General features: G+C 32.3%; 3 protein-coding genes across 3 annotated transcripts in view; 2 read left to right on the plus strand and 1 right to left on the minus strand.

Moving 5' to 3' along the window:
• The window catches only part of LOC111706606 (electroneutral sodium bicarbonate exchanger 1), a 41,560-nt gene extending 32,664 nt beyond the window's left edge, over positions 1–8,896 (plus strand). The window contains exons 31-38 of the mRNA XM_023479519.1: positions 745–852; positions 1,475–1,537; positions 1,701–1,769; positions 2,534–2,602; positions 3,584–3,652; positions 3,763–3,905; positions 4,448–4,520; positions 7,105–8,896. Of these exons, the coding sequence (XP_023335287.1) occupies positions 745–852; positions 1,475–1,537; positions 1,701–1,769; positions 2,534–2,602; positions 3,584–3,652; positions 3,763–3,905; positions 4,448–4,520; positions 7,105–7,197 (687 nt within the window). The 3' untranslated portion in view covers positions 7,198–8,896. The remainder of the gene's footprint in view (positions 1–744; positions 853–1,474; positions 1,538–1,700; positions 1,770–2,533; positions 2,603–3,583; positions 3,653–3,762; positions 3,906–4,447; positions 4,521–7,104) is intronic.
• Positions 8,897–9,269: 373 nt separating this feature from the next.
• LOC111706614 (larval cuticle protein LCP-22) lies at positions 9,270–10,802 on the minus strand. Its single transcript, XM_023479529.1, has 3 exons — positions 10,697–10,802; positions 9,966–10,219; positions 9,270–9,673 (listed from the first exon to the last, which is right to left on the minus strand). The coding sequence occupies exons 1-3, from the start codon at positions 10,784–10,786 to the stop codon at positions 9,466–9,468; spliced, it is 552 nt and encodes a 183-aa protein (XP_023335297.1). The 5' UTR covers positions 10,787–10,802; the 3' UTR covers positions 9,270–9,465.
• A 10,101-nt stretch (positions 10,803–20,903) lies between these two features.
• On the plus strand, positions 20,904–25,299 carry LOC111706612 (general transcriptional corepressor trfA). The gene is made up of 7 exons (XM_023479527.1): positions 20,904–20,927; positions 21,652–23,009; positions 23,372–23,614; positions 23,675–23,803; positions 24,136–24,208; positions 24,974–25,040; positions 25,183–25,299. The coding sequence occupies exons 2-7, from the start codon at positions 21,652–21,654 to the stop codon at positions 25,275–25,277; spliced, it is 1,965 nt and encodes a 654-aa protein (XP_023335295.1). The 5' UTR covers positions 20,904–20,927; the 3' UTR covers positions 25,278–25,299.
• The last annotated feature ends 209 nt before the right edge of the window (positions 25,300–25,508 follow it).

The raw sequence follows: 25,508 nt of genomic DNA on the forward strand, positions 1-25,508 counted from the left end.
AGGGTCAAAATATCTACCAAAATATCTACCAAAATATCTACCAAAATATCTACCAAAATATCTACCAAAATATCTATCAAAATATCTTCCAAAAACTGTAAAAAAAACTTTTCCAATCCAACCCCAAATCTGGACTGTTGAAAACGGAGAGATTATTAAAAATCCCTGAATTGTTTATCAAGTTTTAGCATAATAAAGAAGAAAAATATTTATAAAATTCTGACCCGAATCCGGATTCAGATCCATTCATTCAGGGCGGATTCAGAATCAAAATGAAATGGATTCCAAGCACTGCTGTACAGCATTATTTGAATAAGAAGATTACTTGAAGTTTTGAGGAAAACCATATTTTTAGAGAAATTCAAAATTTAGTTCTAGAGAGGGATCTTTACATTAATTTCCAAAACTTTACATTAATTTCCAAAACTTTACATTAATTTCCAAAACTATGAAAAAGTAGACAACCAAATTAAATATCAGTTGGTTAATAACTACAGGAAGTTCTGTTGTTTCTCAGCAATGGATAACGAGGGAGTCAGCACTGGCACTGCACTGGCATTCAAAGTCTAATCTGTGTCTATCATATGAATCATTTATATAGAAAATAAATAATGTAGTTTTTCCATTTATGAAAGTTGTAAACTTGTAATACAATTGTAATATCTTAATCTCTGCTACAAAATAAATATTTAGATCTAAAAAAAATTTCCAAAACTTTTTTTGCAGAATTAATTATTTTTTTAGGTTCAGATAAACCGTGTTCATTTGTTCACTCTTGTTCAAGTTTGTTGCTTTGTTGCTCTTTGGTTGATCAAATCCTTCAAACAGACATCTATTCTCTTCCCAGTTATGGTAAGATACAATTTTTATCTTACAATTAAACTTAAGATCAAGTGATTAAAGTGACGTTTATAGAAATCATTGGACTAATGTATCATTTGTCTTTGACACTTAGATTGTTGTAATATAGTGGCACTGGCATTCATCTTAGATTGTAGAAATATAGTGGCACTGGCATTCATCTTAGATTGTAGAAATATAGTGGCACTAGCATTCATCTTAGATTGTAGAAATATAGTGGCACTGGCATTCATCTTAGATTGTAGAAATATAGTGGCACTGGCATTCATCTTAAGATTAAATCAAATCACTGTTATATGATCTTTTTTACAGTTGGTGATAATTCATGACCTTTGATTTTTTATTTGATCTTTATAAATGATAATTGTCTGTTTAGTATTGATCTTTACTGTACATATGGTGACTATGCTCTTCTTGTCTAACTATTTGATCTTCAAGTATTTTATGATTGGTTGAGACTTGATCTGTGTACACTGTACAGTCTTTACTGAGTCAATGCTCATTTATGATCTTCTTTTCCTACTATTTTACACTAATGTTGAGATGTTTTTAACAATGATCTGCTTCTAGTTGGTCGGCGATCATTCATTCTTATCTAATTGATTTTTAACAGTTGGTGATCATGATTGGAGTCAGGAAGGGGCTGGATTTTATCTTCACCAAGAAAGAGCTCCAGGTAAAAAAGAATATTCTAAAATTATATCTGCTGCTTAAATACATTCAACTTTAAATTTGGGCTCTTTGTTGTATTTACAATCAATAAATCAGTTAATTAATTTAACAATTATTAAATTCAATATTACAACAAGCAATCAGTTTTAAATAACTTATTGTTTTAGGTTCTGGACGATATACTTCCAGAGTTCAAGAGACACGATCGTTTAGATGACGAGGAAGCTCTTCAAGAGGTAAATAGATAAATCCCATTAACCCATAAATAATCAAGGATATGATCACATGATCTATCAAGCACAAGCAAAATCTATCAATCAAATCATCCAATGATCAATTAGTAACATGATACTATTATCAAACAAGCACATGATCATTGATTAATCAAAACATCCCATGATCAATTTATGACATCATCACATGGTTAATCAGTAATCATGCACAAGCTATATTTATCAATCAAGTCATCCCATAACCAAATAAGAACATGATGACACTATCAATCAAGCACATTATAAATCAATCAATCATTCAACACATCTCATTACCAATTAGGAAATTAGGACATGATCACGTGATCAATAAAGCACTTGATAATTCAATTAATTAAGATAATCAAAAAATCATATGAGCAATTAATGACGTGACCAACGAAAGACATAATTATATTTTTAGATCAGTTATTGACATGTCAGATACCTTTGATCAATTACTCACTTGCTATATCAATTACACGATCGTCAGTATCAGTATAATTACTCGATTATCATGATCACAAATTAATTTTCTTAACAATTATGTTTTTTGAAGCAAAGATGATTTTGCTAAGGAACAAGCTCAGATTCTCAAAAACTTTTTAAACCTTTTTAAGATAAAGAATATTTATTATATCAACTTTCAGATATTTATACCAACCGTAAATAGAGAATAGAGAACGAAGAAGAATGATACTATTAACCCCCATAGAAAATAAATAAGATTTTAAAAAGATAATTATCAGCTTGTTCTGAGAACTAGCAACCTTCTTATGATACCTGCCGGCATACTTGGTATAGCTCAGGTAGCTCAGGTAGCTCAGGTAGCATGCGAGGTACTCTGGGTACTTAAAGTTCCCAAAGTACACAAGAAAGGGGATTACAATGACAATTGTAAAAAAAATCATAGATTCTCTTAAGTATCATATCTAAAATTGACAATCACAGAACAAGTCCAATTTGGTTGTCTGGGCTTTTTATTGGGGAGGAGGAGNTTCTAATAAAGTGTACAGAAACAGAGTTCACCTTGCATTGGTCTTCTTTTAGAAGTTTGAAATTTAAAATCACGTTTTTTGTGGCTTAGTTCAATAGGATTGCTTTAATTTATTAGATGGGTATCCAGGATTGATTCTAATACCAATATTCTTTTCTTGGTATCCAAATTATCAAATTTAATGTCTATGCACAATGTCCTGAACGATATTTCTTCAGTAAAAAGAAAAACTAAAACTCATTCATCATTGATATATAGACAATAATCCAGTTATTTACCGATTACATGGGATAAAAATATAGACAAAAGGGTTTAATAATTTTCTGTGTAGTTTTAGTTCATACCAAAAACTTGTTTATGGCAAGTTCCAAAAAATATTTTTAGAAATAACCTTTTAACCTGAATTTAAAGAGTGCCATCAAAAATACACAACAAAGTTCTTAGAATATGGAAACTTACTTTTGCATTATATGATAGCTGTCTTATGGAAATCATCAATTAGAAAACTTGTTCCTTTTCATTAATCATTAGGTTTTTAAAGAAGAGTTAATATTCACCAAAGGACGATTTACAGATAGTTGTGTTAATTCGAATCTTTTTGTAGAAGTTTTCCTTCATGATTTGATTTTACTTAAGTATGTTTAGTAAAATCGAATTTTATATATTTTGTGTGCAAAAAGCTTATATATCACCTTTTCAGCATTTTTCAAGCATGTTTTTTTTCTTCTGAAATTTACATCTTTTGAAACACTTTTAGTGGATCAAATAAAAATGGGTCCAATAAATTTATCTTTTTCATCAGAATGAAGGCTCTGAGAAGGATAAGGGTGATGGTAAAGGCAGTCTTCGCTGCACAAAATCTTCGGTTGAGGTATAGTTCTAATTTCATGCTTTCTTTAGTTTATTTACAAGGAACGGAAAATGTCTAGATTCAAATCACTTTTTTAAATTCTCTATCATTTTCTAATTTTTCTTAATAAGGTCCCGATGTTGAATGGAAATGTGTTAAAGATCCCTCACCAAGCGATTAACATCACCGAGGAGATGAATAAGAGCGGGTGCTGGCAGAGTTTAGAACCAAACGCGGCAACGCCGCTCATCAAAGTGTCGTCTTCGTCTTCAAAGTGAGAAATTATTAATATAATTTTTCTGGCAGACGTTGAACTCCAACCTTCGAGTGTGCGAGGTGGGGAAGACTTAACTGCCGCGCTTAATTAAAAGCATGATTAAGGGGGGATGACATTTGTAGATCGAGACTGAATCCTAGCCGCAGCGCTCGGCCCAGAAAGTGTCATAACTTTACCTAACCCGTGGCCGCAGCACTCGGCCTCCTAGCCTGTCCTAGCCGAAGCACTCGGCCGAGAAAGTGTCTTAACCTAACCTAACCCTAAATAAATACTAATTTAATTGAAAATTGTTGAAAAGGTGGTCATGTACAAAAGTAAAATCTGCAGTGAAGTCTTCCCCACCTCGCACACTTAAAGGTTGGAGTTCAGCGTCTGCCAATTTTTATTAGTTCATAAGGAATACTGGTTTAACAGAAAACAAGTGTTTAAAAAGTTTAACTTTAGTTTTAATTCACTTCCCAACCCGTCCAATACCCCCCCCCCCCCTCCCATAGAATTAATTGATTTTTATATTGTTTATTAATTTTTATATATTTGAGGGGGGGATCTAGAAAGAAATCTCGAAGAATGAGCCTCGTCCAGGAAGAAGAAGAGGGGGGAATAACTATGAAGGTATAATTTTGATAAACAAAGAAACAAAATATTTAAAAGTTTAAATTTTTGCACCATTTCAATAACAAAATTGTTCCCTAAATATAAATTTTAAAATTTAGGCCAGCCATTATGATGAATTACAGTTTAAAAATGTTAATTTTATGAAAAAAAATTTATTTTTAGTTGGATAAACGTAAATAGGCGGGAAAAGCTTAAGCAAAACATCTCTGCACAGTGCACAAGTTTGTCAAATCACATATACAGGGTTTACCCACATAGGATTAGACTTCAGAGACGACTCTTCATTATGTCTCTATTATATGAATTTCAGGTCGTCTTTACAGTCTAATACTTTGTGGGTCACCCTGTATTTCCTAGTTTAGAATAAACTTTGTTTTCTTATTTTTATTTTAAGAGAAACCGGCTGAACAACGCCAATGATCTAAAACTGTTAATGTTCCTTTTTGAATTTTGATTTTCTTATTCCCACATTTGCACCCACCAATCAGAGTAGGATTAAAGATAGTTGTCTTATTGTAAACAATAACAAAGATTGCAAACAATAACAAACATTGCAAGCAATAACAAAAATTGTAAACAATAACAAAGATTGCAAACAATAACAAAGATTGCAAACAATAACAAAAATTGTAAACAATAACAAAGATTGCAAACAATAACAAAGATTGTAAACAATAACAAACATTACAAACAATAACAAAGATTGTAAATGATAACAAAGATTGTAAACAAAAACAACGATTGCAAACAATAACAAAGATTGCAAACAATAACGAAGATTGTAAACAGTAACAAATATTGTAAACAATAACAAAGATTGTAAACAATAACAAAGATTGCAAACAATAACAAAGATTGTAAANGTTAAGTGATATTAACATATAAATAAACATCAATTGTTTAAAGTCAATGTTAATGTTAATGTTAATGTTAACTAACACCCATAAATTTTAATCCAGAAATTCATATTTCAGTCCTGAAATCCATATTTCAATCCTGAAATTCATGTTTTAATCCTAAAATTCATATTTTAATCCTACCCCCCCCAAGTCCCTAATACACTTTTCCCCTCTCTCCCTCTGCACGGCTTCACCTTTGAAAATATAATGAACTATAACGACCTGTATCCTGCTGTATGCAGGGTGTCTCACGAAACATGACAGCTGGTAAATGTTTTGAATGTCTTCTTCCACATACAATATTAGATATTAATGACTTTTTCAGTTTATTTTGTTAAATAAACGCTTTTATTCAAATATATTTTACTTTGAAATCAATTTGACTATGATATAAGTTTATTCCGTGTAATATTTTTTTATTATTCTCTTTGGACTTAACAAATTATGGAAGAAGACAATTAAAAGTATTCACAAACTATCATGTGCCGTGGGACACCCTGTACTATATTGTATACACACTAGATATACACTATACAGTTTATACAGGCTCGCTGAATATTAAGTAAACCATAGAGTAGATTAGAGTAAACAGGTTTATTAAACTATACAATTTTATCAAAGAGTATTGTGTTAAATTTACAAAACTCCATAAACAAATTTTTGTTACCGTTAAAAAAAATTCCGGCCTCAGTTGACAACAATTGGGCCTGATTGGCGAACATTTTGGTTAATCTGTGAATAGGAAATACTGAGATAAACTTTTTTTCGAAGTTTCAAAAGTTTCCAGATTCGATTCATTCTTTTCTTTTCTTTAAGATTGTAAATAAACTTTGTAAACGTATTTGACCTTTCTCTTATCTACTCTATGCCGGGACATAAAATGCATGCTCTATAGTTTATAGGTTAAACCGTATAAGCATTTTTATAAAGTTCAGCGATCATAAGTTTCGGATTTTTTTGCCGTACACTTTTGTTTACTAATATTTCAAAGGCATCAAAAAACTAGGGCTTAATTTTTACTTTCTAATATTTGTACCACCGGAGAAAAAGGTTAAATTTTCTAATTTTGATATTTTAATCTTAGATTATTTGAACAGACATCTAGACACACAGGTTTACGACATAGGGTTGCAAAGAAAGGATTAGAAAATTAGAGTTTGCGGCAAATACTCAATTCCTTTATGCGATATTACTGACACGACTTTGTAACCTCGCAGCTCCTTTAATTTTGATGAGCGCACAAGTTTGAGATTTATTTGGAAACATCTTTAAAATTAAAAAAATGTTCTTCTCAATATCTCTTTAATAAGAAAAGTTATTTTTCAAAATAATTTGATATTTACTTTAGTATGACTTTATTTCTTTGTGAGCTAATAAGAGTTAACAAAGTAGCTATTAATGAACTTCTAAATAAATCTCATTACCCCAAACCCTCCGTACAACAAATCCTGATGAACTCATGTTTATCTGAGATTATAAAGATTAATGTAGAGCTTTGAAATAATAAAATGGAAACTTTACTTTATTCGTAGAATTAGTATAGTAATTTTTATTGTTGTAAAATTATTCCTATTATTATTACCATTATTATTATTATTATTATTATTATTATTATTATTATTATTATTATTATTATCATTATTATTATTATTACCATTATTATTATTTTATATTACAATTAGGCTGGAAAACCTCGTTTAGAAGAAGAATCTAAGGATGAAGAGGAAACTAAAAATCTTGTTGATCTTGAAGATGACTTAACTGTTAAATCTTGAATTTTGATGTCTTAGTCCTAGATCCTGTTATACAACTGAATTATTGCTTGAAGCTTGCAAGGACTGTAATTTTAAAGTGTCATGTCCGATTCACAACTGTACTCTTTGATTCTCAGTAGGGGTTCTTTCAGAAAAAAACGTTCAAGCTAAAAAAACGATGATATCTCCCTCGTCATTGATCAAATAATGATTTACAGGGTACCGTTGTAAATCGGGCATGACTTTCCTTAAACAGAGGGTCACTAAATATTATGTTTACGATCACTTTCAAGCCTGGAAAGCAATAAACCTATGTTTCTAAGTTCTGGTATCAATATTTTAAATTCACATTTTAATCCTGAAATCCATATTTTATTTCAGAAATTCCATTAGAGGCTCTATATGAGACCATTGAAGATTTAATGAATTTAATTAATGTTAATATTAACATACAAATGTTAAGTGATATTAACATATAAATAAACATCAATTGTTTAAAGTCAATGTTAATGTTAATGTTAATGTTAACTAACACCCATAAATTTTAATCCAGAAATTCATATTTCAGTCCTGAAATCCATATTTCAATCCTGAAATTCATGTTTTAATCCTAAAATTCATATTTTAATCCTATAATCCTGGTTTTACTATACATAAATTTTACTCAAAAATTGTGTTCATTAATGAAGTTAACGACATGTTTTTGTCCATTTAGAAGGAAATTGTATGTAATCTTTCTTTGCTGCATTTCAACTGGTCTCAAAGATTTTTCTATTCAATTTTTTACTTCTTTAAAAAATTAGATGATTTTAGGGTATGATATGTAAATATATAATGTAGAAATATTTGTGTACTTGAGAATTTTTTGTAGTTATAGAATTGTGTAATTTCTTAAATGTCTAGAAATTAGTTGATTGAATTTCAATTATTGTGCTTAAATTATGTTTTAGCAGCTCTTTTAAGCAGCTCTCCGTTTAACAGGTCTTGTAAGCTGTTTTCCGTTTAGGGAGTAAATTCCATTTTAGGTCTTGTTATAAACCATGAACTTCTCTGTGGTTATTAGAGTCAAACAGCTTTATATTTCCGTAGATTTTGTTGACTCCTTGTCTAGAGGGCTATTTGGAAATCTTGATGCTATTCATCTTTTGACATAATTGCTTTTTTAAATATCAGCATTATAATAACTCGTCTTTATTGCAAACAGAAGAAATTCAATATCCCATCAATTTTAAGAAGTAGTTTGTTTTGGTCACATTTTATCCATCAATGACAAGAAGTAGTTTGTTTTGGTCACATTTTATCCATCAATGACAAGAAGTAATTTGGTTTGGTCACATTTTATCAATCAATGACAAGAAGTAGTTTGGTTTTATTTTACATTTATCAATTATTATTTCATATTTATCAATCAATGACTAGAAGTAGTTTGGTTTGATTATATTTTATCAATCAATGACAAGAAGTAGTTTGGTTTGGTCATATTTTATCAATCAATGACAAGAAGTAGTTTGGTTTGGTCATATTTTATCAATCAATGACAAGAAGTAGTTTGGTCTATAATTTCATATTTTATCAATCAGTTCCAAGAAGTAGTTTGGTTTGGTCATTTTTTATAAATCAATGACAAGAAGTAGTTTGGTTTAAAATTTATCAATCAATGAATCATAAAATGCATAAAATGTAACATTGTAACATCAAGATCAATAAAGAATAATTGGCATAAAAATTGTTAAAAAGTTGATGATTTTTTTGTAAAACTTAATAATTATGTAAATTTTCTTTTTCTTTTTTTTTCATTTTCTTGCATTTTTTCTATCTTTTTATCATGAAATTTTAATATTAAATTTTCTATCTTTAAGGTTTGGCCATGCAAATTAGATTCTTACATTTTTTCGCATAATTTTTGCAAAAATTGGCCCTACGGTAAATTCGGTATATAGGATCAACAATGCCACACAAAAGTATAGCATTAAAAAATAGAAGATTTGAATATTATGGAGGTGCAAATTGGAACTTTTATAATGTATGGGTTGTGCAACAAGCTTTCCCAATCTACTAGATTTGTACCATCATAATTCACAAAAGATATTGTATCTTTTTTCTAACATTTATTATTCAAACAAAAACAGTTTATCTAGGTAACATGTTTGAAGCTGCAGCTATTTCCGGTTACAACTCACCATTAACAAAATTTTATCATTTTCTTACTTGAGGTTTACTTGCAACCTGTAGCTCTTGTAGGTGTGTCTGTCTTTATCTTGATGCTGCAGTTTCACTGGGCCCTGGTCTTTACTTTCCGTTAACCTTGGCAAGATGGTCCAGGGTCCTCTGCACGTGGGCTGGCATGGGAGGTAGACCGGATGGATGAAAACCGGTTTCGTCAGCTGTGTAGGAGACAGAGAACTGTTCACCCTCAGGGCTGATGAAACTATAACTTCCTTGAACTGAACCGACACGTCCCTGCTCTTCTCGCCTGGCTCCATCATCAGTGGAAAAGCTGTAAAAGATTGTGTTAAAAATAGTTTAAACGTCTTTTTAAAAAATAACTAGGTTTTTAGGGTAAAATTGCACCCTCATTCCTTTTAATAATCTTAGCTTTTTATTGCTTCTCTGAAAATCACGTAATTTTAAATCGTTTCCAAATTTTTGCGGATTTTTCTTTACTTAGCGCATTTTTCTGGGGTCATGCGAGTTACCACAAAAAAATTGGGCCTGATCAGCTCAGACATATAAAGTTTTTTAGAACACAGACAAGCCAAATATATAAATATATATATAAACAGACTTACTTGAAGTTGTAGTCTCCGTTCTCATTTGGTGGGTTGTTTAGGAGACCTAGAGCTGGAGCGGTTCCACCGGTTTGTCTGCCTCCTCTAGGTTCAACTGGAGCTGGAGCTGGAGCACTGAAACTGTCCTGCTGTCTGCGTCCCCCTCGTCGTCCTCCGTTTTGATGGCCATGAACTCCGTCACGTTCGTGTCTAAGGTTTTCATTAAGGTCTACTTCGGTAAAGAAATCATCCTGCTGTGGAAGGGTGAGCTCTACCTAAATGGAAAACTTTCAAATGGAATGTTGGTGTATTTTTGGAGACCCTCCTTCAATAGAGATATATGATCGATTTACCTTTCACACTCCACTACACAGGAGAATATTTGCGATACACGACTTTGTGAATTTGTTACCTTGTTATCCTCTAGTTTTGATTTTATGCACAAGCATGAGAGAAGCAATTTTATTTGGCTACTTTCTAAAAATTCAAATAATTTTTGTGTTTTTCATTATCTGTTTAGTAAGACAATTTATGATTCTAAACATGTAAGATTTAACCAAAAAGAACTTTAAAGGGACTGTCAGCTATCTCTCCTCCCTGTCAGCTTGATTTTAAGGGACTGCTACCTGTCTCTCCTCCCTGTCAACTGGATTTAAAGGGACTGTTACCTGTCTCTCCTCCCTGTCAGCTGGATTTAAAGAGACTGTTGCCTGTATCTCCTCCCTGTCAGCTGGATTTGAATGGAATGTTACCTGTCTCTCCTCCCTATCTGCTGGACTAAGATTAATAGCTTCCTCCAGGAATTCATCGTACAGTATATCTCTGTTAGGACGCTCCTGCATAATAATAATAATAATAATAATAATAATAATAATAATAATAATAATAATAATAATAATAATAATAATAATAATAATAATAATGATAATATCAATAATAGTAAAAGTGATTATTGAAGTAATATTGATAAAGAAATAGAAAATATTAACGTAATAAAAAAATTACGATAATAACATCAATAATAACAATAAAAGTGAAATCTAGAAAACCGTGGAATAGGAAAACGACATTAAAACAATGATTAAGTGTGTTTAATGTTTGATGTTTTATTAGTAACTTATAAAACCTCGTATTCACTGAAATTGGTCTGATTACTCTGCACAATTGCTGTTTCTCACTTTCATTGCACTAATTAAAGTCAGAACTGGAGTCTGAAAGTCGTCTTCTTATTCTAGAGTGTTTTGGTTTTCACCGTAAGTGTATTGATATCATTATGATAATATTGAAAATATTAAGTTAATAATAATAATAATAATACAAACAATTATAATAATTATGATAATCATTGTATTCAATTTATACTAGGGAAAATTTATTTTTCATTAGAAGAATAAAAACACAAAATGGATCAAAATATAAAATATTTTCAAAACTAAAAATTAATTCAAGCATTTTAATTGTCCATCGCAAACAGTTATTTAAACCAACTATCTTTCATTGTTACGTTCTCATTTAAATGGTTTATTTTTTTTACCGGAGGGATAAGGACCCTTGACTACCTTGACTACCTTGACTACCTTGACTACCTTGACTACCTTGACTACCTTGACTACCTTGACTGCCTTGACTACCTTGACTACCAATTGACTACTTTGACTACCTTGACTACTTTGACTACCTTGACTACTTTGATTACCTTGACTACTTTGAGTACCTTGACTACTTTGACTACCTTGACTACCTTGACTACCTTGACTACCTTGACTACCTTGACCTCTTTATATGGATGGAGAGTCAGTTTAAAATTACTCTTATAGTTTGTTTAAGTTTAGAAAACTAGAATACATTTCGAATCTTATCACAAAGGCACCCATTAACATTTATCTGAGAAACAATAAGATAGATATTGTTTTTCTACATCTTAAGAATTTGTTAATTTCCATTATTATCTCTGCTGTGTAGATCTGCAAGTATTTTTTAAAGATTTATTCACAATTAAGTATTATCAATTTCTAACAAGAAAAAACAAGGATATCTTCATCGATTTTGCTCAGAATAGGCTTTAAAAGTTTGATTTGATTTGATTTTAAATACAATTAGAGCTGAAAACTTTAGAATAGGATATCCTTAATCCAGATCATGTAATTAATCTGGAGATTAATAACAAGAGGAGAACAAGCATTTTTTAATCTCGAGATTAAGAAAAAGAGAAGATCAAGCATTAATCCAACATTCAAAAGTTGCCAGCTTAGGACTCTAAACTTGTAGCTACTAGATTATTGCCATTAATCTTCTAAATAATCCGCCAAATCACAATGCAAACCCAATGAGATATTTCCTAAAAACCTATTTAAAATTGTGAGCCACGTATTCTAACGAATTTAGCAATTGAGCTTTCAATTTTTTAAAAATCAAAATATTCCAAAATAGATATTTTTGAATTTGTTGTTGCTACCTTTCTATTTGGCCCGCAGACACCAACTGCAGAATCGAAGATGATTCTTTCATTAAATATCAGGCAGAAGCGCCGGCGCTAAACCCGACCTATGCTTTTAGGCGCCATCAGGGCTAACTATATCTTCAAACATAAATTTCAATTATTTTAACTAAATTCTAATATTCGTTAGAATGAATATACTTTTATAATTAGTTTATATTAACCCCTGTTCACCATTGAAGGCACACAGCAACACTTCCCCTCTAGACATGTTCAGTTGTACTTTTAGAAAAAAATATGGTCATTTTCATCCGTATATTTTCTAACAATATAAAAAGGAAGAGTTTTTACATGTAAAATATGTCTATTTTTATAGATATAAACACCATATTATCCTTCAAACATATCTATATATATTTACTTTGCACCCTGAAAGCCTAGTAATTGTAAATTTCCGAAACCCGTGCATGACTACTACCGCTAAAGTCAAGACCCGGACATGATTAGTTTATCCGTGAAAGGGCATTGTTTGTGATATGGGTATGGTGGGGGGAGGGCACAAATATAGAACATAACAGAAATGAAAAAGTGAAGGTCATAATATATATTTCTCTTCCTGAAACTAAAACAAATTATAATATATTTTAACATTGTGTACGGTTAATTATAATTTGTACGGTTGAAATCATGTACATCGCGTAGATATTGACAGTAAGTAGTATTTTGTACACTGTAGAGTTGTCAAGGTACTGTATAGTTAATAATCATGTACATTGCACAATGTACAGTTATAATCAAGTACACTATACAATTGATAACCATGTATGCACACTGTACCAGTGTACAGTTGATAATCATGTGAAGTAAAATTTATGTACCGTTGGTTTTGATTTATTATGTGTATATACAGATTTTTAAGTTAAACAGAATATTTTGCACATCATACTTTGATAAGAATAATAATTAATCAGTGCAAAGATGGTGATGATGATATAATTAGGTCAAGAAACAAACTAATTAACCAGTGCAGTGATGATGATGATATAATTAGGACAAGAAACCAACTAATTAACCAGTGCAGTGATGGTGATGATATAATTAGTACAAGAAACAAACTAATTAACCAGTGCAGTGATAGTGATGATATAATTAGGACAAGAAACAAAATAATTAACCAGTGCAGTGATGGTGATGATATAATAAGGAACAAGAAACAAATTAATTAACCAGTGCAGTGATGATGATGGTATAATTAGGTCAAGAAACAAACTAATTAACCAGTGCAGTGATGATGAGGATATAATTAGGACAAGAAACAAACTAATTAACCAGTGCAGTGATGGTGATGATGATATAATTAGGACAAGAAAAAAACTAATTAACCAGTGCAGTGATGGTGATGATATAATTAGGACAAGAAACAAACTAATTAACCAGTGCAGTGATGGTGATGGTATAATTAGGACAAGAAACAATGCATGTCTAGATCAAAAAGTCAAAGTTTAAAATCAAAGATTTACAAAAGTAATTTTTTGAAATAGGAAACACTTCTCATACGTTGTTTTTAGATTAAAATATGGGGGGGGGGGTNATAACACACATACATATATATATAGATTATAATAAAAATGTTCAAATCAATGTTGCGTCCTGAATTTACGCTTTTAGCTTGCAAAGTACAAATTAATCCATTAAAACAATCGAAATATATCAAGAGGGTGCAAAACATTCTTAAATACCAGATAGTAAACATGATTTTATTTTACCCACTTATCCTTTAAAGAATTTTATGCAATGTTTGGATTGAAAACTTATACAATATCCCAACTATTGGGAGCACATACAAAACATATCATCTGCACAAAACATATCCCAACGAAACATATCAAATCAAAACATATCTCTTACAAAACAAATATTGTCATAAAACATATCAAACATTAAATTGCACAGATAATAACAGAAAAAATACTTTAAAAATCAAAATATATGTTTTTTTATATGTTTAGTGGGTCGATATGTTATAATATTGATATGCTGTGATTTGATAGGCCTTGTTTTGATATGTTTCGTTGGGAGATCTTACATGTTGATATGTTGTGTGTGTGCTCCAATTATTGCAATTAGGAACAGAATTAAACAAATTTTACCTTTTAAATAAATTTTCTTCCAAAAATCAGATTTGTCAGAAAAGTTTTGTTTGACTAAAATATTCCTTTTGAAATCCTATTTTTAAGTTTTTCATAAAATGATACAAAATTATACACTGCTCTGTATTTCCACTGTCCAATCCCGAACTTCCTCACTAATATTTCTGATTTTAAAAAGCAGTTTAGTTCAGTTCTAAGGTAATAGGGTCGTTTGATGTACCATCAATTGACCCTCTATCCTAGAACTGCTGAACTTTTCCTACTTTTAATAAGGACGTTAAGCAGCGTGCTTCCTGCTGTATATCCTGTACTCTACGTAAACAATTAACTTGAGCTGAATTTCATTATAAAGAAAAAAATTATCCCCAAAGTATAGTTAAACTGCCTTTTTAAATCAAAAATACTTATAATTGATGAGGTAGTTCGGGATGAGAGCTTGAGAGAGCCCCACCCTTCAGAGGGATGAGAGCTACAGAGTCCGCTACCCCTCAGAGGGATGAGAACTACAGAGACCCCCACCCCTCAAAGGGATGAGAACTACAGAGACCCCCACCCCTCAAAGGGATGAGAGCTACAGAGTCCCCCACCCCTCAGAGAGATGAAAACTACAGAGACCCCCACCCCTCAAAGGGATGAGAGCTATAGAGACCCCCACCTCTTAAAAAGATGACAGCTCCAGTGACCCCCACCCCTCAAAGGGATGAGAGCTCCAAAGACCCCTACTTCTCAAAAGGATTAAAAAGGATTATAGCTCCAGAGACCCCAACCTCTCAAAAGGATGAGAGCTCCAGTGACCCCCACTCCTCAAAGGGATGAGAGCTCCAGAGACCCCAACCTCTCAAAAGGATGAGAGCTTCAGTGACCCCCACCCCTCAAAGGGATGAGAGCTCCAGAGACCCCTACTTATCAAAAGGATTAGAGCTCCAGAGACCCACACCCCTCAGAAGGATGAGAGCTGCTACAGAGACCCCACCCTTCACAGGGATGAGAACTACAAAGACGCCCTTCAGAGGAATGAGAGCTCCAGAGACCCCCCACCCCTTTTTTGATATTTTAAAAATAACTAGTCATCGTCATCTTCACACCGAGGTATAGTGCATTTTTCTCATCTATTCATCCGTCAGGACTCAGGGGCATACATATATAGGAATGAGGTGGGAGAAAACTCCTAAATTTTTTATTGCTCGCCCATAGCCTTCTAGGACCGGGGGGGGGGGGTAATTTGATTTTCATTTTCTTCCCCTATTGCAGTTTTTCAAGGGCTATTTTTCCCTGTAAGGCCCTGCATTTGTCTCGCCACAAATTGTGGAGTAGAAGTTCCCAATTTATAATCAATTAATCATATTTTGGAAGGAAACAGTTTTGCAGCAAGATACAATATCAGTTGAATCGTCTTCTCTTCCTGGTTTAAAACTCCGCAATCTTAATGTTTCAAGTGCATTGCGCGGCGCTTTTAAAAATACATTCATATACTTTCACGAATACAAAGTTGACTGCAAGCAACATATTTAAAAATATGCATCAATGTATAATCTCTCTAATAATCTAATTACTCTAACAAAATTCATAGTTTTAGATATCTAAGGTCTACCACATTGGATTGCAAAGATAGGGATTAGTTTGTGGCAAATTGACTTAGTTCCTTAACAATGGAAATCTACAATTAGTGAAATAAACTTCAAAAAGTTAATCTAAAATTTATTTTAATTATATATAAATTAACCATATTCAACATTTACTACAATTTCCTCAAAATTGCCGAGGGCTTTTTATCCAAGTATCAAGCATTATGTTTTACAAAATCAAATAGTTACTTCTACTTTATAGATAAATCAAAGTTTGAATTTACAAAAAGATACACAATTAGGTTTCAAACATTCTTAAGGAATATATAATTAGGGTTTTATGCACGTTTTCAAGTCCTTTATATGTGTATACTGATGTTTTTATTTCAAATAATATATTAAATTCTATTCATTAAAAATATGATTGGATTTCCTATGAATATTGAATGTATAATGCGGAAGTTTTTGATTTACTTTAAAATTCAATCTTGCAGTAAACATGTCCATATATATATATACGCATTTGTGATAAGAATTAAGCAAATTTTGCAGCGCTAAGAAATATTTGCATTCAGCCAAACCATTAAATTTGTTGAAAACATATTGATTCCAGGAAAACCAGACATTACAATGGTTACTTCTATTCTTTTTTTTTCAGTTACTTGTGGTGGTACATGATAATTTTGGATGTACATGAATATTTCTTTTTCCCTGGATAAATTCAAAATTCAGATCTTCATAAAGTCTTAATATCTTGTACAGTGATAACCAGAAAACAATGGAATATGAAGATGGCATTATAGCAATATACTTAAGTATAATTTATGCTGTTACAAAGAACATAGGTTCACTAGACACTTATTAAATCACTTATTTAGTGAAATGGGTCTGTTTACACTGCACAAATTCTGTGTAGGTCTCATGCTGATTTGGCTTTTTAAAGTTATAACTCGATTCTAAAAGTCGTCTTTCTATTTTAAAGTTTTCTGGTTATCAGTGTATTCTATTTAATCTACTAAATATAAATAAATGAAAGATCAACCATCACTCCGTAGAAATCAAGGCCGAGACCCCTTCGAAAATAACCACCAAATGACGGAAATTAATGTATATTCGATTAATGACACAAGTCTTCTGTGAATCGTGACATCAGGGTCTAGGCCAGTGACCAAAACCACATCCCCTCTTCACGCTAACAGTCGCCTGGACTAGTCCATTTCGGTTCATAAGTCCAGTATGGGTTGTTCAAATATATTTCTGATATCATTTATTTTTTGGTTAAATAGAGCTGATTAAATACATCTATTACCCTTACCAGCAAGTTAGTCCTCATGGCAGGCAACCATCCAAGCCTCAATTAGTATCGCCAGACTCCTTCCTCTCCCAAGCAGAGAATTTTTACTTGCCCCCCCCCCCCCCAAGTTAAGCCCTGAGCCCTAGTTTTAATGAGTCAACACCCCTTTCCACTACTGCTGAGAAAAATTCTGAGATGTCAAAGCTCCTACGTTGAGCTGATGCAGTAAACAAGTGCATGAAAAAAATCAAATGAGCTTCACTAAGCCTAACCTGAACACCCCTGTCAGAGTCCATGCACCATGGACACCAGTTTTAAACACACCCATATTTGTCTTTATATCTATTCCCTAATTGGGCATTCCCAGCCCTAACCCTACACAAGGCTTTACTTGATTTTGAGTCATTAACATGGCTCTGCAGCTTGAACCAACTCCCCGGTTGAGGTGTAGACCCAAAAATAAAATGTTCCAGTTTGACAGAAAGTACATGTACCAAACGCTATACTCCGATTGTTCTTTTAAGTCTGTATCAATCCAGATACAACCCTTTCTTTGTATTCTTAGTATGTATCGTTCAGATTCAACTCGCTCTAGAACTCAATGTTCCACAATAATACTTTAGTCTGTATCACAGATACAACACTCTCTCTGTATTCTTAGTATGTATATCACATGATTAAGACAATCATGTTATGTATTTACTGCACATTTAAAGTTTAATGTACGTATTTTCAAGATTAGCGAGGATAGATATAATGTACTTAAGCTATCTCCACACATGTTTACAGCGCAGTTTAAGTTGAATGTACATATTTAAAGGATTACCATGGATAGATATAAACGTAGTTAACCTAGTCACAATGGATGTTTTTATCATGTTAGTTAGTTAGCTCATGTTTATCTAGGTATGCTCAGGTTAACAAATATGGGGATTGCTACAATATTTGCTACGTGTATTCTATTTAATCTTCTGAATATAAAAGTTAATTCTATTATCAAATTATCAATCTTAATAGATTCCATTGGCATCATAAAAGTCTTATTTTTTGTGGGTAAGCCTGTAAAATAATAGTTGAGAGTCCTCTATTTCTAGAAGATATTTCATTTGAATTATTACAATAGATCATCAGGATTTGTTTAATGTGTTTGAAAGACCTATAAAGGCCTCACCCCTTTCCTGTTTATGAGAAGTCCATGCGTTAAAAGCTTTTATTTCTTGGACAGTTTAACGACTCATATCATTGTTAATGTTCCAGGAACTCCAGAGAAATGCATTAAACGCACACTGTGCCGCGTACAATTCACAGTGCAATATTTAACGCCATTTTGGATTTTTTATTCCTTTAAAATAACTTTAGCATGCGTTTTCTGTAAAATTATATTACAATAATATAAAAATTGCAACAAACCTATCATTTTCACATCATTAAATAAGTATTTTAAAGTTGAATCCATAGATATTTTGATTTATTGATCCATGAATTATTTGATCCAATTTTAAATTGATTTATTGGGTAATTGATCCATTGGTTCATTGATCTATTAATACATTGATCCATTTTTACATTGATCCATTTTTACATTGATCCTTTGATAAATTGAGCCATTGGTAAATTTATCCATTGGTACATTGATCCACTTGTACAAAAACTTTTGGTGTATTGATCCATTGATCCATTGATACATTGATACATTGATTCATTGATACATCAATTCATTGATACATTGATTCATTGATACATTGATTCATTGATACATTGATTCATTGATACTTTGATCCATTGATACATTAATTAATAAAAATTTCAATATAATACATTTATTATTTTGTTGCAATCTATGGTAGGGCATCTATGGCAGGGTATCTATGGCAGGGCGTCGTTGGCATGGTATTTATGGCAGGGTATCTATGGCTGGGTATCTATGGCTGGGTATCATCTTTTTCCCCTGTCATTCAACAACACTAAGAGTAGATGAACCCTCATCCAAACTTTAATCTTCTCAAACCAAAAATTCTATAAAAAAAGACCAATTATATTTTTCAAATTACATTTCTTTATTTTAAATCAATATATATATATGCGAACACGTTGTTGTAAAATGTTATTAATAGTTTAAATAAACCAATTGTTATGTACATCTTAGATAAATGTTTTGTGTAAACAAGTATGGTAATATTTTTTTATTCCATTACTTGTTCATGAATATGTTCATTAAATCCATCTATTATATATATACTTTGCTTGTCTGTTCATTAAATCCATCTATTATATATATATATATACTTTGCTTGTCTGTTCATTAAATCCATCTATTATATATATACTTTACTATTGATAAATATAGATAAAGTTGTTGAAAAGTTCTCGTAACTTTCCAGGCACGTTTAACAGCGACTTTCAAGTATTTCAATAGTTTTTTACATACAGGGTGGGATAATTCAAATATTTCTTACCAACAGGGTGGCATAATTCAAATATTTCTTATCTACAGGGTGGCATAATTCAGATGGTCGTTCCAATTATTAAAATGACAAAGTGAGCATCAAAACAGTCTTATGAGCTTTCCAAACTGTGGTCTACCTTACTTGTATCTTTAAAATGCGAAAAACATTTTGACAATTCTGCTTTTTTTTTGATAGATTGGAATCACCAACATATTTCTGCGTGGAACAAAGACGATTTTTAAGTCATCACTTACCTTAAAAATTCAAACTACCAATTTAGCTATATTGCACAGTCAAATCATTAGAATTTGTGGCAAGTAAAACTAATCAGTTTTTTAGTACGAATTTTAATGGAAGGGAAATGGTGCTAGTCTGACATGAGAAAGCCAATCGCACTGCTTTGCAGACGAGTTCGTTATTACACACGTGCACACGCTTTTGGTACAGATACACAACATGAGTACAGTCAAGGAAATTGCAGAACAATGGCGTCAATTATAATTAAGCTTGAATAACAAGTAGTTTTTTGTAAACTTTAATCAAATTATATTCTTTGCATGAAGTTTTAGCTTATAGTGTTGACTTTAAAAATATAAAAAATATACTACATGTATATTAAACTTATCTTTAAGTAAACGACGATTAACAATAAAGAAATGTACTCTCCGAGACTGTACAAATACCGAGATTCTTATGTTCTGTATAAACCTACAGTACACGCCTTCGGTTCGCTATTATTAACACACACTCTTTTGGTACAGAAACACATACATGACGTTTCCGCCCCCTGATTTAAATCTTTGATCCAGTTTTGACAAAATTCCCTGAACCCAATTATTTTGCATATTTGAAAACGTCCACGGGGCAAATTCATCCTTGCTTCTAGAATTTTTGAGGATGAGTTTTCCTGCTGGCAGCCTGGCGGGCTCAGTACATGCATCTTCGTAACCCTGAAACCTGCACTAGGAAAAGTCTGGCGTAAATCAATTTCTCAAGGAGGGAGGGTTGTTAGGTAGGTAGGTATATAAACACATGATTCATCTAGTTCCGTTCTAGTCTTCTTCTTCCGGTCCAACCGTACACTATCAGGGTAGGGGCATACTGTACACTTTACATAATGTACGTATTTCTGTACATAAATAGAACCATATGTTGTGTACAGTACACTGTACGGAAGCTACGAATTTATTGTTCATTCTGTACATCTACTACACAGATATATAAATACTACTGTGGTCTGTACAATATTGTTCATTCTATACACCTACTAGATATATATAAATACTGCTGTACTCTGTACAATTTCATTGTGGGTGTAACTGTACACTGTATGTTTTACTTTGTTGATTGTACGCTGTGTACAGCAGATAGATTTAATTTTTTCCTATACATACATTGTAGTCAGTGCATGAGAAGCTTATCCCACCATACAACTATAACTTTTTATCATTGTTAATATTATGTTTATTATTATAATATTATTATTATCAACCTCAAATTATTGTTATTGTTACTTTTATTGTTATTATTATTTTATTGATTATTATTATTATTTTTTATTATCACTAGCCTTAGAGGGCGCTTCGCGCCCATCTTCTAAATTAATAGTAAACATGTTCTCTTTGTGTACATCGTAAAACAAAACAAAAATAATGCGCAGATTTTCACAAAAAATTTCGTGGATTTTCAAAATTTTCAAAAATTTAATGAAGATCGAATTTTAATGGAGACAAATATTTGAAATTTTGATCATTCATAAACCTTCCCTGGGGACTAAATTGTTATTATTGTCATTATTATTATTATTATTACAGATGCGGGTCTGGTGTGTGGTGTATCTGTTAACCTTGAAACAGTGTACCGGTATAAACACCCTGGATTCAAACCAACCCGTCCAACTTCTCCCTCTACCCGGAGAACTGCATGGATCAGATGAACCCAACCCGAGATACAGAATACCAACCCAAGGTCCAGTATCCTCACAACCTGAAGAATCAAGTTCATCCGAACCTGAACCCACCTCTCCGCAATCAGTTTTCCGGAGTAAATCAAGCTTTCCCAACCCTTCCTCTTCCCAGTATCTATCCCAAAATAATCCCAACACATCTCCCACCAAAACTTTCTTTTATAGTAATTCCAATCCAAATTCCATCAAATCAATTCCAACCAACAACAACCCAAATTCATCAGTTTCCCAAACCACATTTCTGAACATTCCCAATCCTTTTATTTTCCAGAACAGTTCAAGTACAATCTCCTCCAAACTCCCAACTTCTTTTGAACCTGAAACTGAAGATATTTTGGAAACTGAGGAGTTTATTTCAGTCCCCCCTAGCTCTCCTGGAGAAGATAATATAAACTCCGGGACTGATCTTCCATCTGATGAGGATATTCAGCTCACAACTCTAGCTACAGACCTGGAGATCATCCTGGATACAGTTTTTACAAATTCGTCCTACTCCGGCTCCCAGGAAACCCAAAGAATAGGAGGATACGATTCTCTCAGATCAAGAGAAAATCAGGGTAAAGTTATTTCGCTGGAAACCATTCTGGCGAGGCTTGAAGAGAAAGAGGAGAAGGATGAGATTTCAAAGTTTAAAAATTTTCCTTTAATTGAAACAAGAAAACAGTATTCAAAGGAAAACGTTCCTAAACAGGTTGAGGTACAGCGTAAATATGTATTTAATCCTAAAGATCCCTCAACACTTGCTACACCTGGACATCATCATCAGAAGAATTTGTTTAATCAGTCCATCAAGGATAAAAATCAGCCAGAGATTAGAAGAAATCAGTCAGTTGTAAATCCTTATCAGTCGTCTCCAAGACAAAATCAACTCAGAAGAAACAATGATCAAATATTTTATCAGAAAAAGAACAGAAAACAGTTTGAGGATGAAAACAAATCTCATAATCCGGATTTCTCTGAGACAAGCTCTGAACCTGGAATCAAGTCTGAAACCGAGTTGAGTCGACAGGATAAATTAAGTTCTCCTGGTGCACAAATACACACGGAGAACCTTGGCACTCAACCCTACCCTTATACAAAAGAAGGTTTAGGAGAACCAAGGATCAGGACGCACAGTGCTCAGGGTGCAAGGACGGATACAGTTAGGAGAAGAGCGGAGCTAAGAGAACCTAATCTTGAATATACCAAAACGGAAGATTTAAACAGGAATTTTAGTAAACAAAACTAATATCTTTCCATTTTAAATCTCGCTTAAATAAGGGGGAAAATAGAAGAAGAAGCATAAAAAACTGTTTTACGATACTTTTAATCAGCAAAGAAGGAAACGAAAACTCAAATAAGCAATTGCAAATATAGATAAAAGAGAAAGAACAAAATCTTAGGCTCTGAAGGTGATAAAAAAAATCAATTCAGAAAAAAACATAAGACACATGCATTAAGTATTTTTGAATTAAGATATATGCTGGGAGAGGGTTATTAAAGAATTTTAAGAAAATACGTTAGAAATAAAAAAGTTATTATTGAAATAAAAAGTTGGAAAAAGTTTACTAAAAATTATCAAGTTCTAGTGAAAGAAAAGATATTTTTCCAAACAAAGAACTAAATCCCGTCTTAAGAGAGGATACATTCTCACAACAAAGTAAAAATAGTAATCCAGAATCTGGAGCTGGATTAAATCAAGATGGCGTTACTGCAGAATTCTTGGAAGACTGGAAAGAAAGGGAAGAACACGTGTTTAAACCGGAAGTAAAAGAACCGGAAAAGGAAAATTTAAGCCGTCCGGAAATCAGTTCCGCAGAAGAAACACTTAGGTATATTTGTCAATTTAAATAGACAAAAAAAACATTTTAAAATGCATTTTTTTTTCTCAGGTTAGTCAATGGACAACAAGCTAACAATCCTGAGGACCGTGGAGAAAGATTGCCGCGTAAAATTGCGAGCTTTTCAAAATCTAATATAAAAAATAATCCACCAAGATTGGATGGAAAATATGATTTTAGGTGAATTTATGTTTTTATTCTTTAAAAATTGATGAAACCAAAAATAATTTTATATTTTGTCCTTTAATGGGACTGTAGCTTGCATAAGCGTAATTTCAAGTGCAAAGATGACATGGCAGTGTCAGATTTACAACGGTACCCTTCAACGCTTTTTCTTAACTAGTATGGAATAGAAAGCTTGTTTTATTTTTAAACTAACTATTTTCATTCGAGGGTTCTCCGCAAAATTGATTTGTGCATTTCAAGGGTACTGTTGCAACTTGGGCATTGCTATCTTTGCATGGGTGGCCACTTGAAATTACGATTCAGTTCCTTCAAAAAATACTGTTTAGTTTTACATCCGAAGATGGGTCATCTCGGCAGGAATCTGGTTCCATGGGTCCAGGGGACTCTATAGGAATGCAGGTAAAATACTTTTTCAGGGGAGGAGTATTCAAATCTTCAAATATTTAAAACCTAAACTAATATAATTTCAAATGATATTCGGCGTAGAAAATTTAGCTGTAGATGTAATTCAAGTTATCTACCTTCTCGCGCCCCCCCCCCCCCCCCCCCATCTATAGAGTATTAGATTAGTAATTTGTTTTCCCAAGGGTACCCTTATATTCCTAGATAAAAATTAAGTGCCAGGAAATTCTTAGACAAGAGTGCATTTACAATGTACACGTTATACAGGTGAACACTCGAGTTTCCTGCACTGTGGGGATAAAATCCTGTAGATTTACTAGTTTCAAGTAAATGGCACTCAATTTTCTGCTAAAAATATGAGGATAGTTCTGTCAGGTTTAAACAGGCACAAGTTTAAAGGGTATGGTCTTGAATCGGATGTACATAAACGTCGAGGATCAGCTTGTGATAACGTCTACATTTCCTTTAACGTCTCGACCTTTAGTGTTGTCCAGTTTGCACTCAAACGAAATGTCATAATACATTGAGAACTAAAAAAACTCTGAAATGGGAAGACGACTTTCAGACTCTAGTTTTGACTGTAAATAGCCCAATGAACATGAGACACAGTTCAAACAGACCTATTTAACATGAAAAGTGATTTATTAAGTAAACCATAAAAACGATTTGCGTTGTAACATCGAATACAGTATACACCTACGTATTGATAAAATGTCGTCATCCTGATCCAGAAATTTATGGTTCTTATTGTATCCTTTACAGGGAAGTTACAGTTACCTGAGTCCTGAAGGAGAAGTAATCTCTGTAACATATACAGCAGACGATACAGGTACAATACACCAGATTATTATTATTATGATTATTATTATTATTATTATTATTATTATTATTATTGTTATTATTATTATTAGTATTATTATTATTATTATTATTATTATTATTATTATTATTATTATATATTATTGTTTTAGGTTTCCATCCGTCTGGATCTCATTTCCCTGTAGCGCCCCCTCTACCTCCTCATGTTAAGAGACTTCTAGATCATTTGAAGAAAGTAAATAGTTAAAATACATGGATATATTTTGTCATCTTTATTTTCTTTAAGCAATTAAGATAGTTTTACTGCAAGAGAAGGACTAACAATTTTTTAAGAAATTAATTATTTCATTTCGGCACTCAATTTAGGGTTTCGTTAAGTGCAGTGCAAAGTGTGTACTGCACAGCACAAATGCCAACACTATTTCGGGGAAATGTTGAAAATTTCAGATTATGCTTAATATATTGTAAATCAAGATAA

This window comes from Eurytemora carolleeae, unplaced genomic scaffold (genome assembly GCF_000591075.1).
Source record: "Eurytemora carolleeae unplaced genomic scaffold, Eaff_2.0 scaffold745, whole genome shotgun sequence".
Lineage (NCBI taxonomy): Eukaryota > Metazoa > Arthropoda > Copepoda > Calanoida > Temoridae > Eurytemora > Eurytemora carolleeae.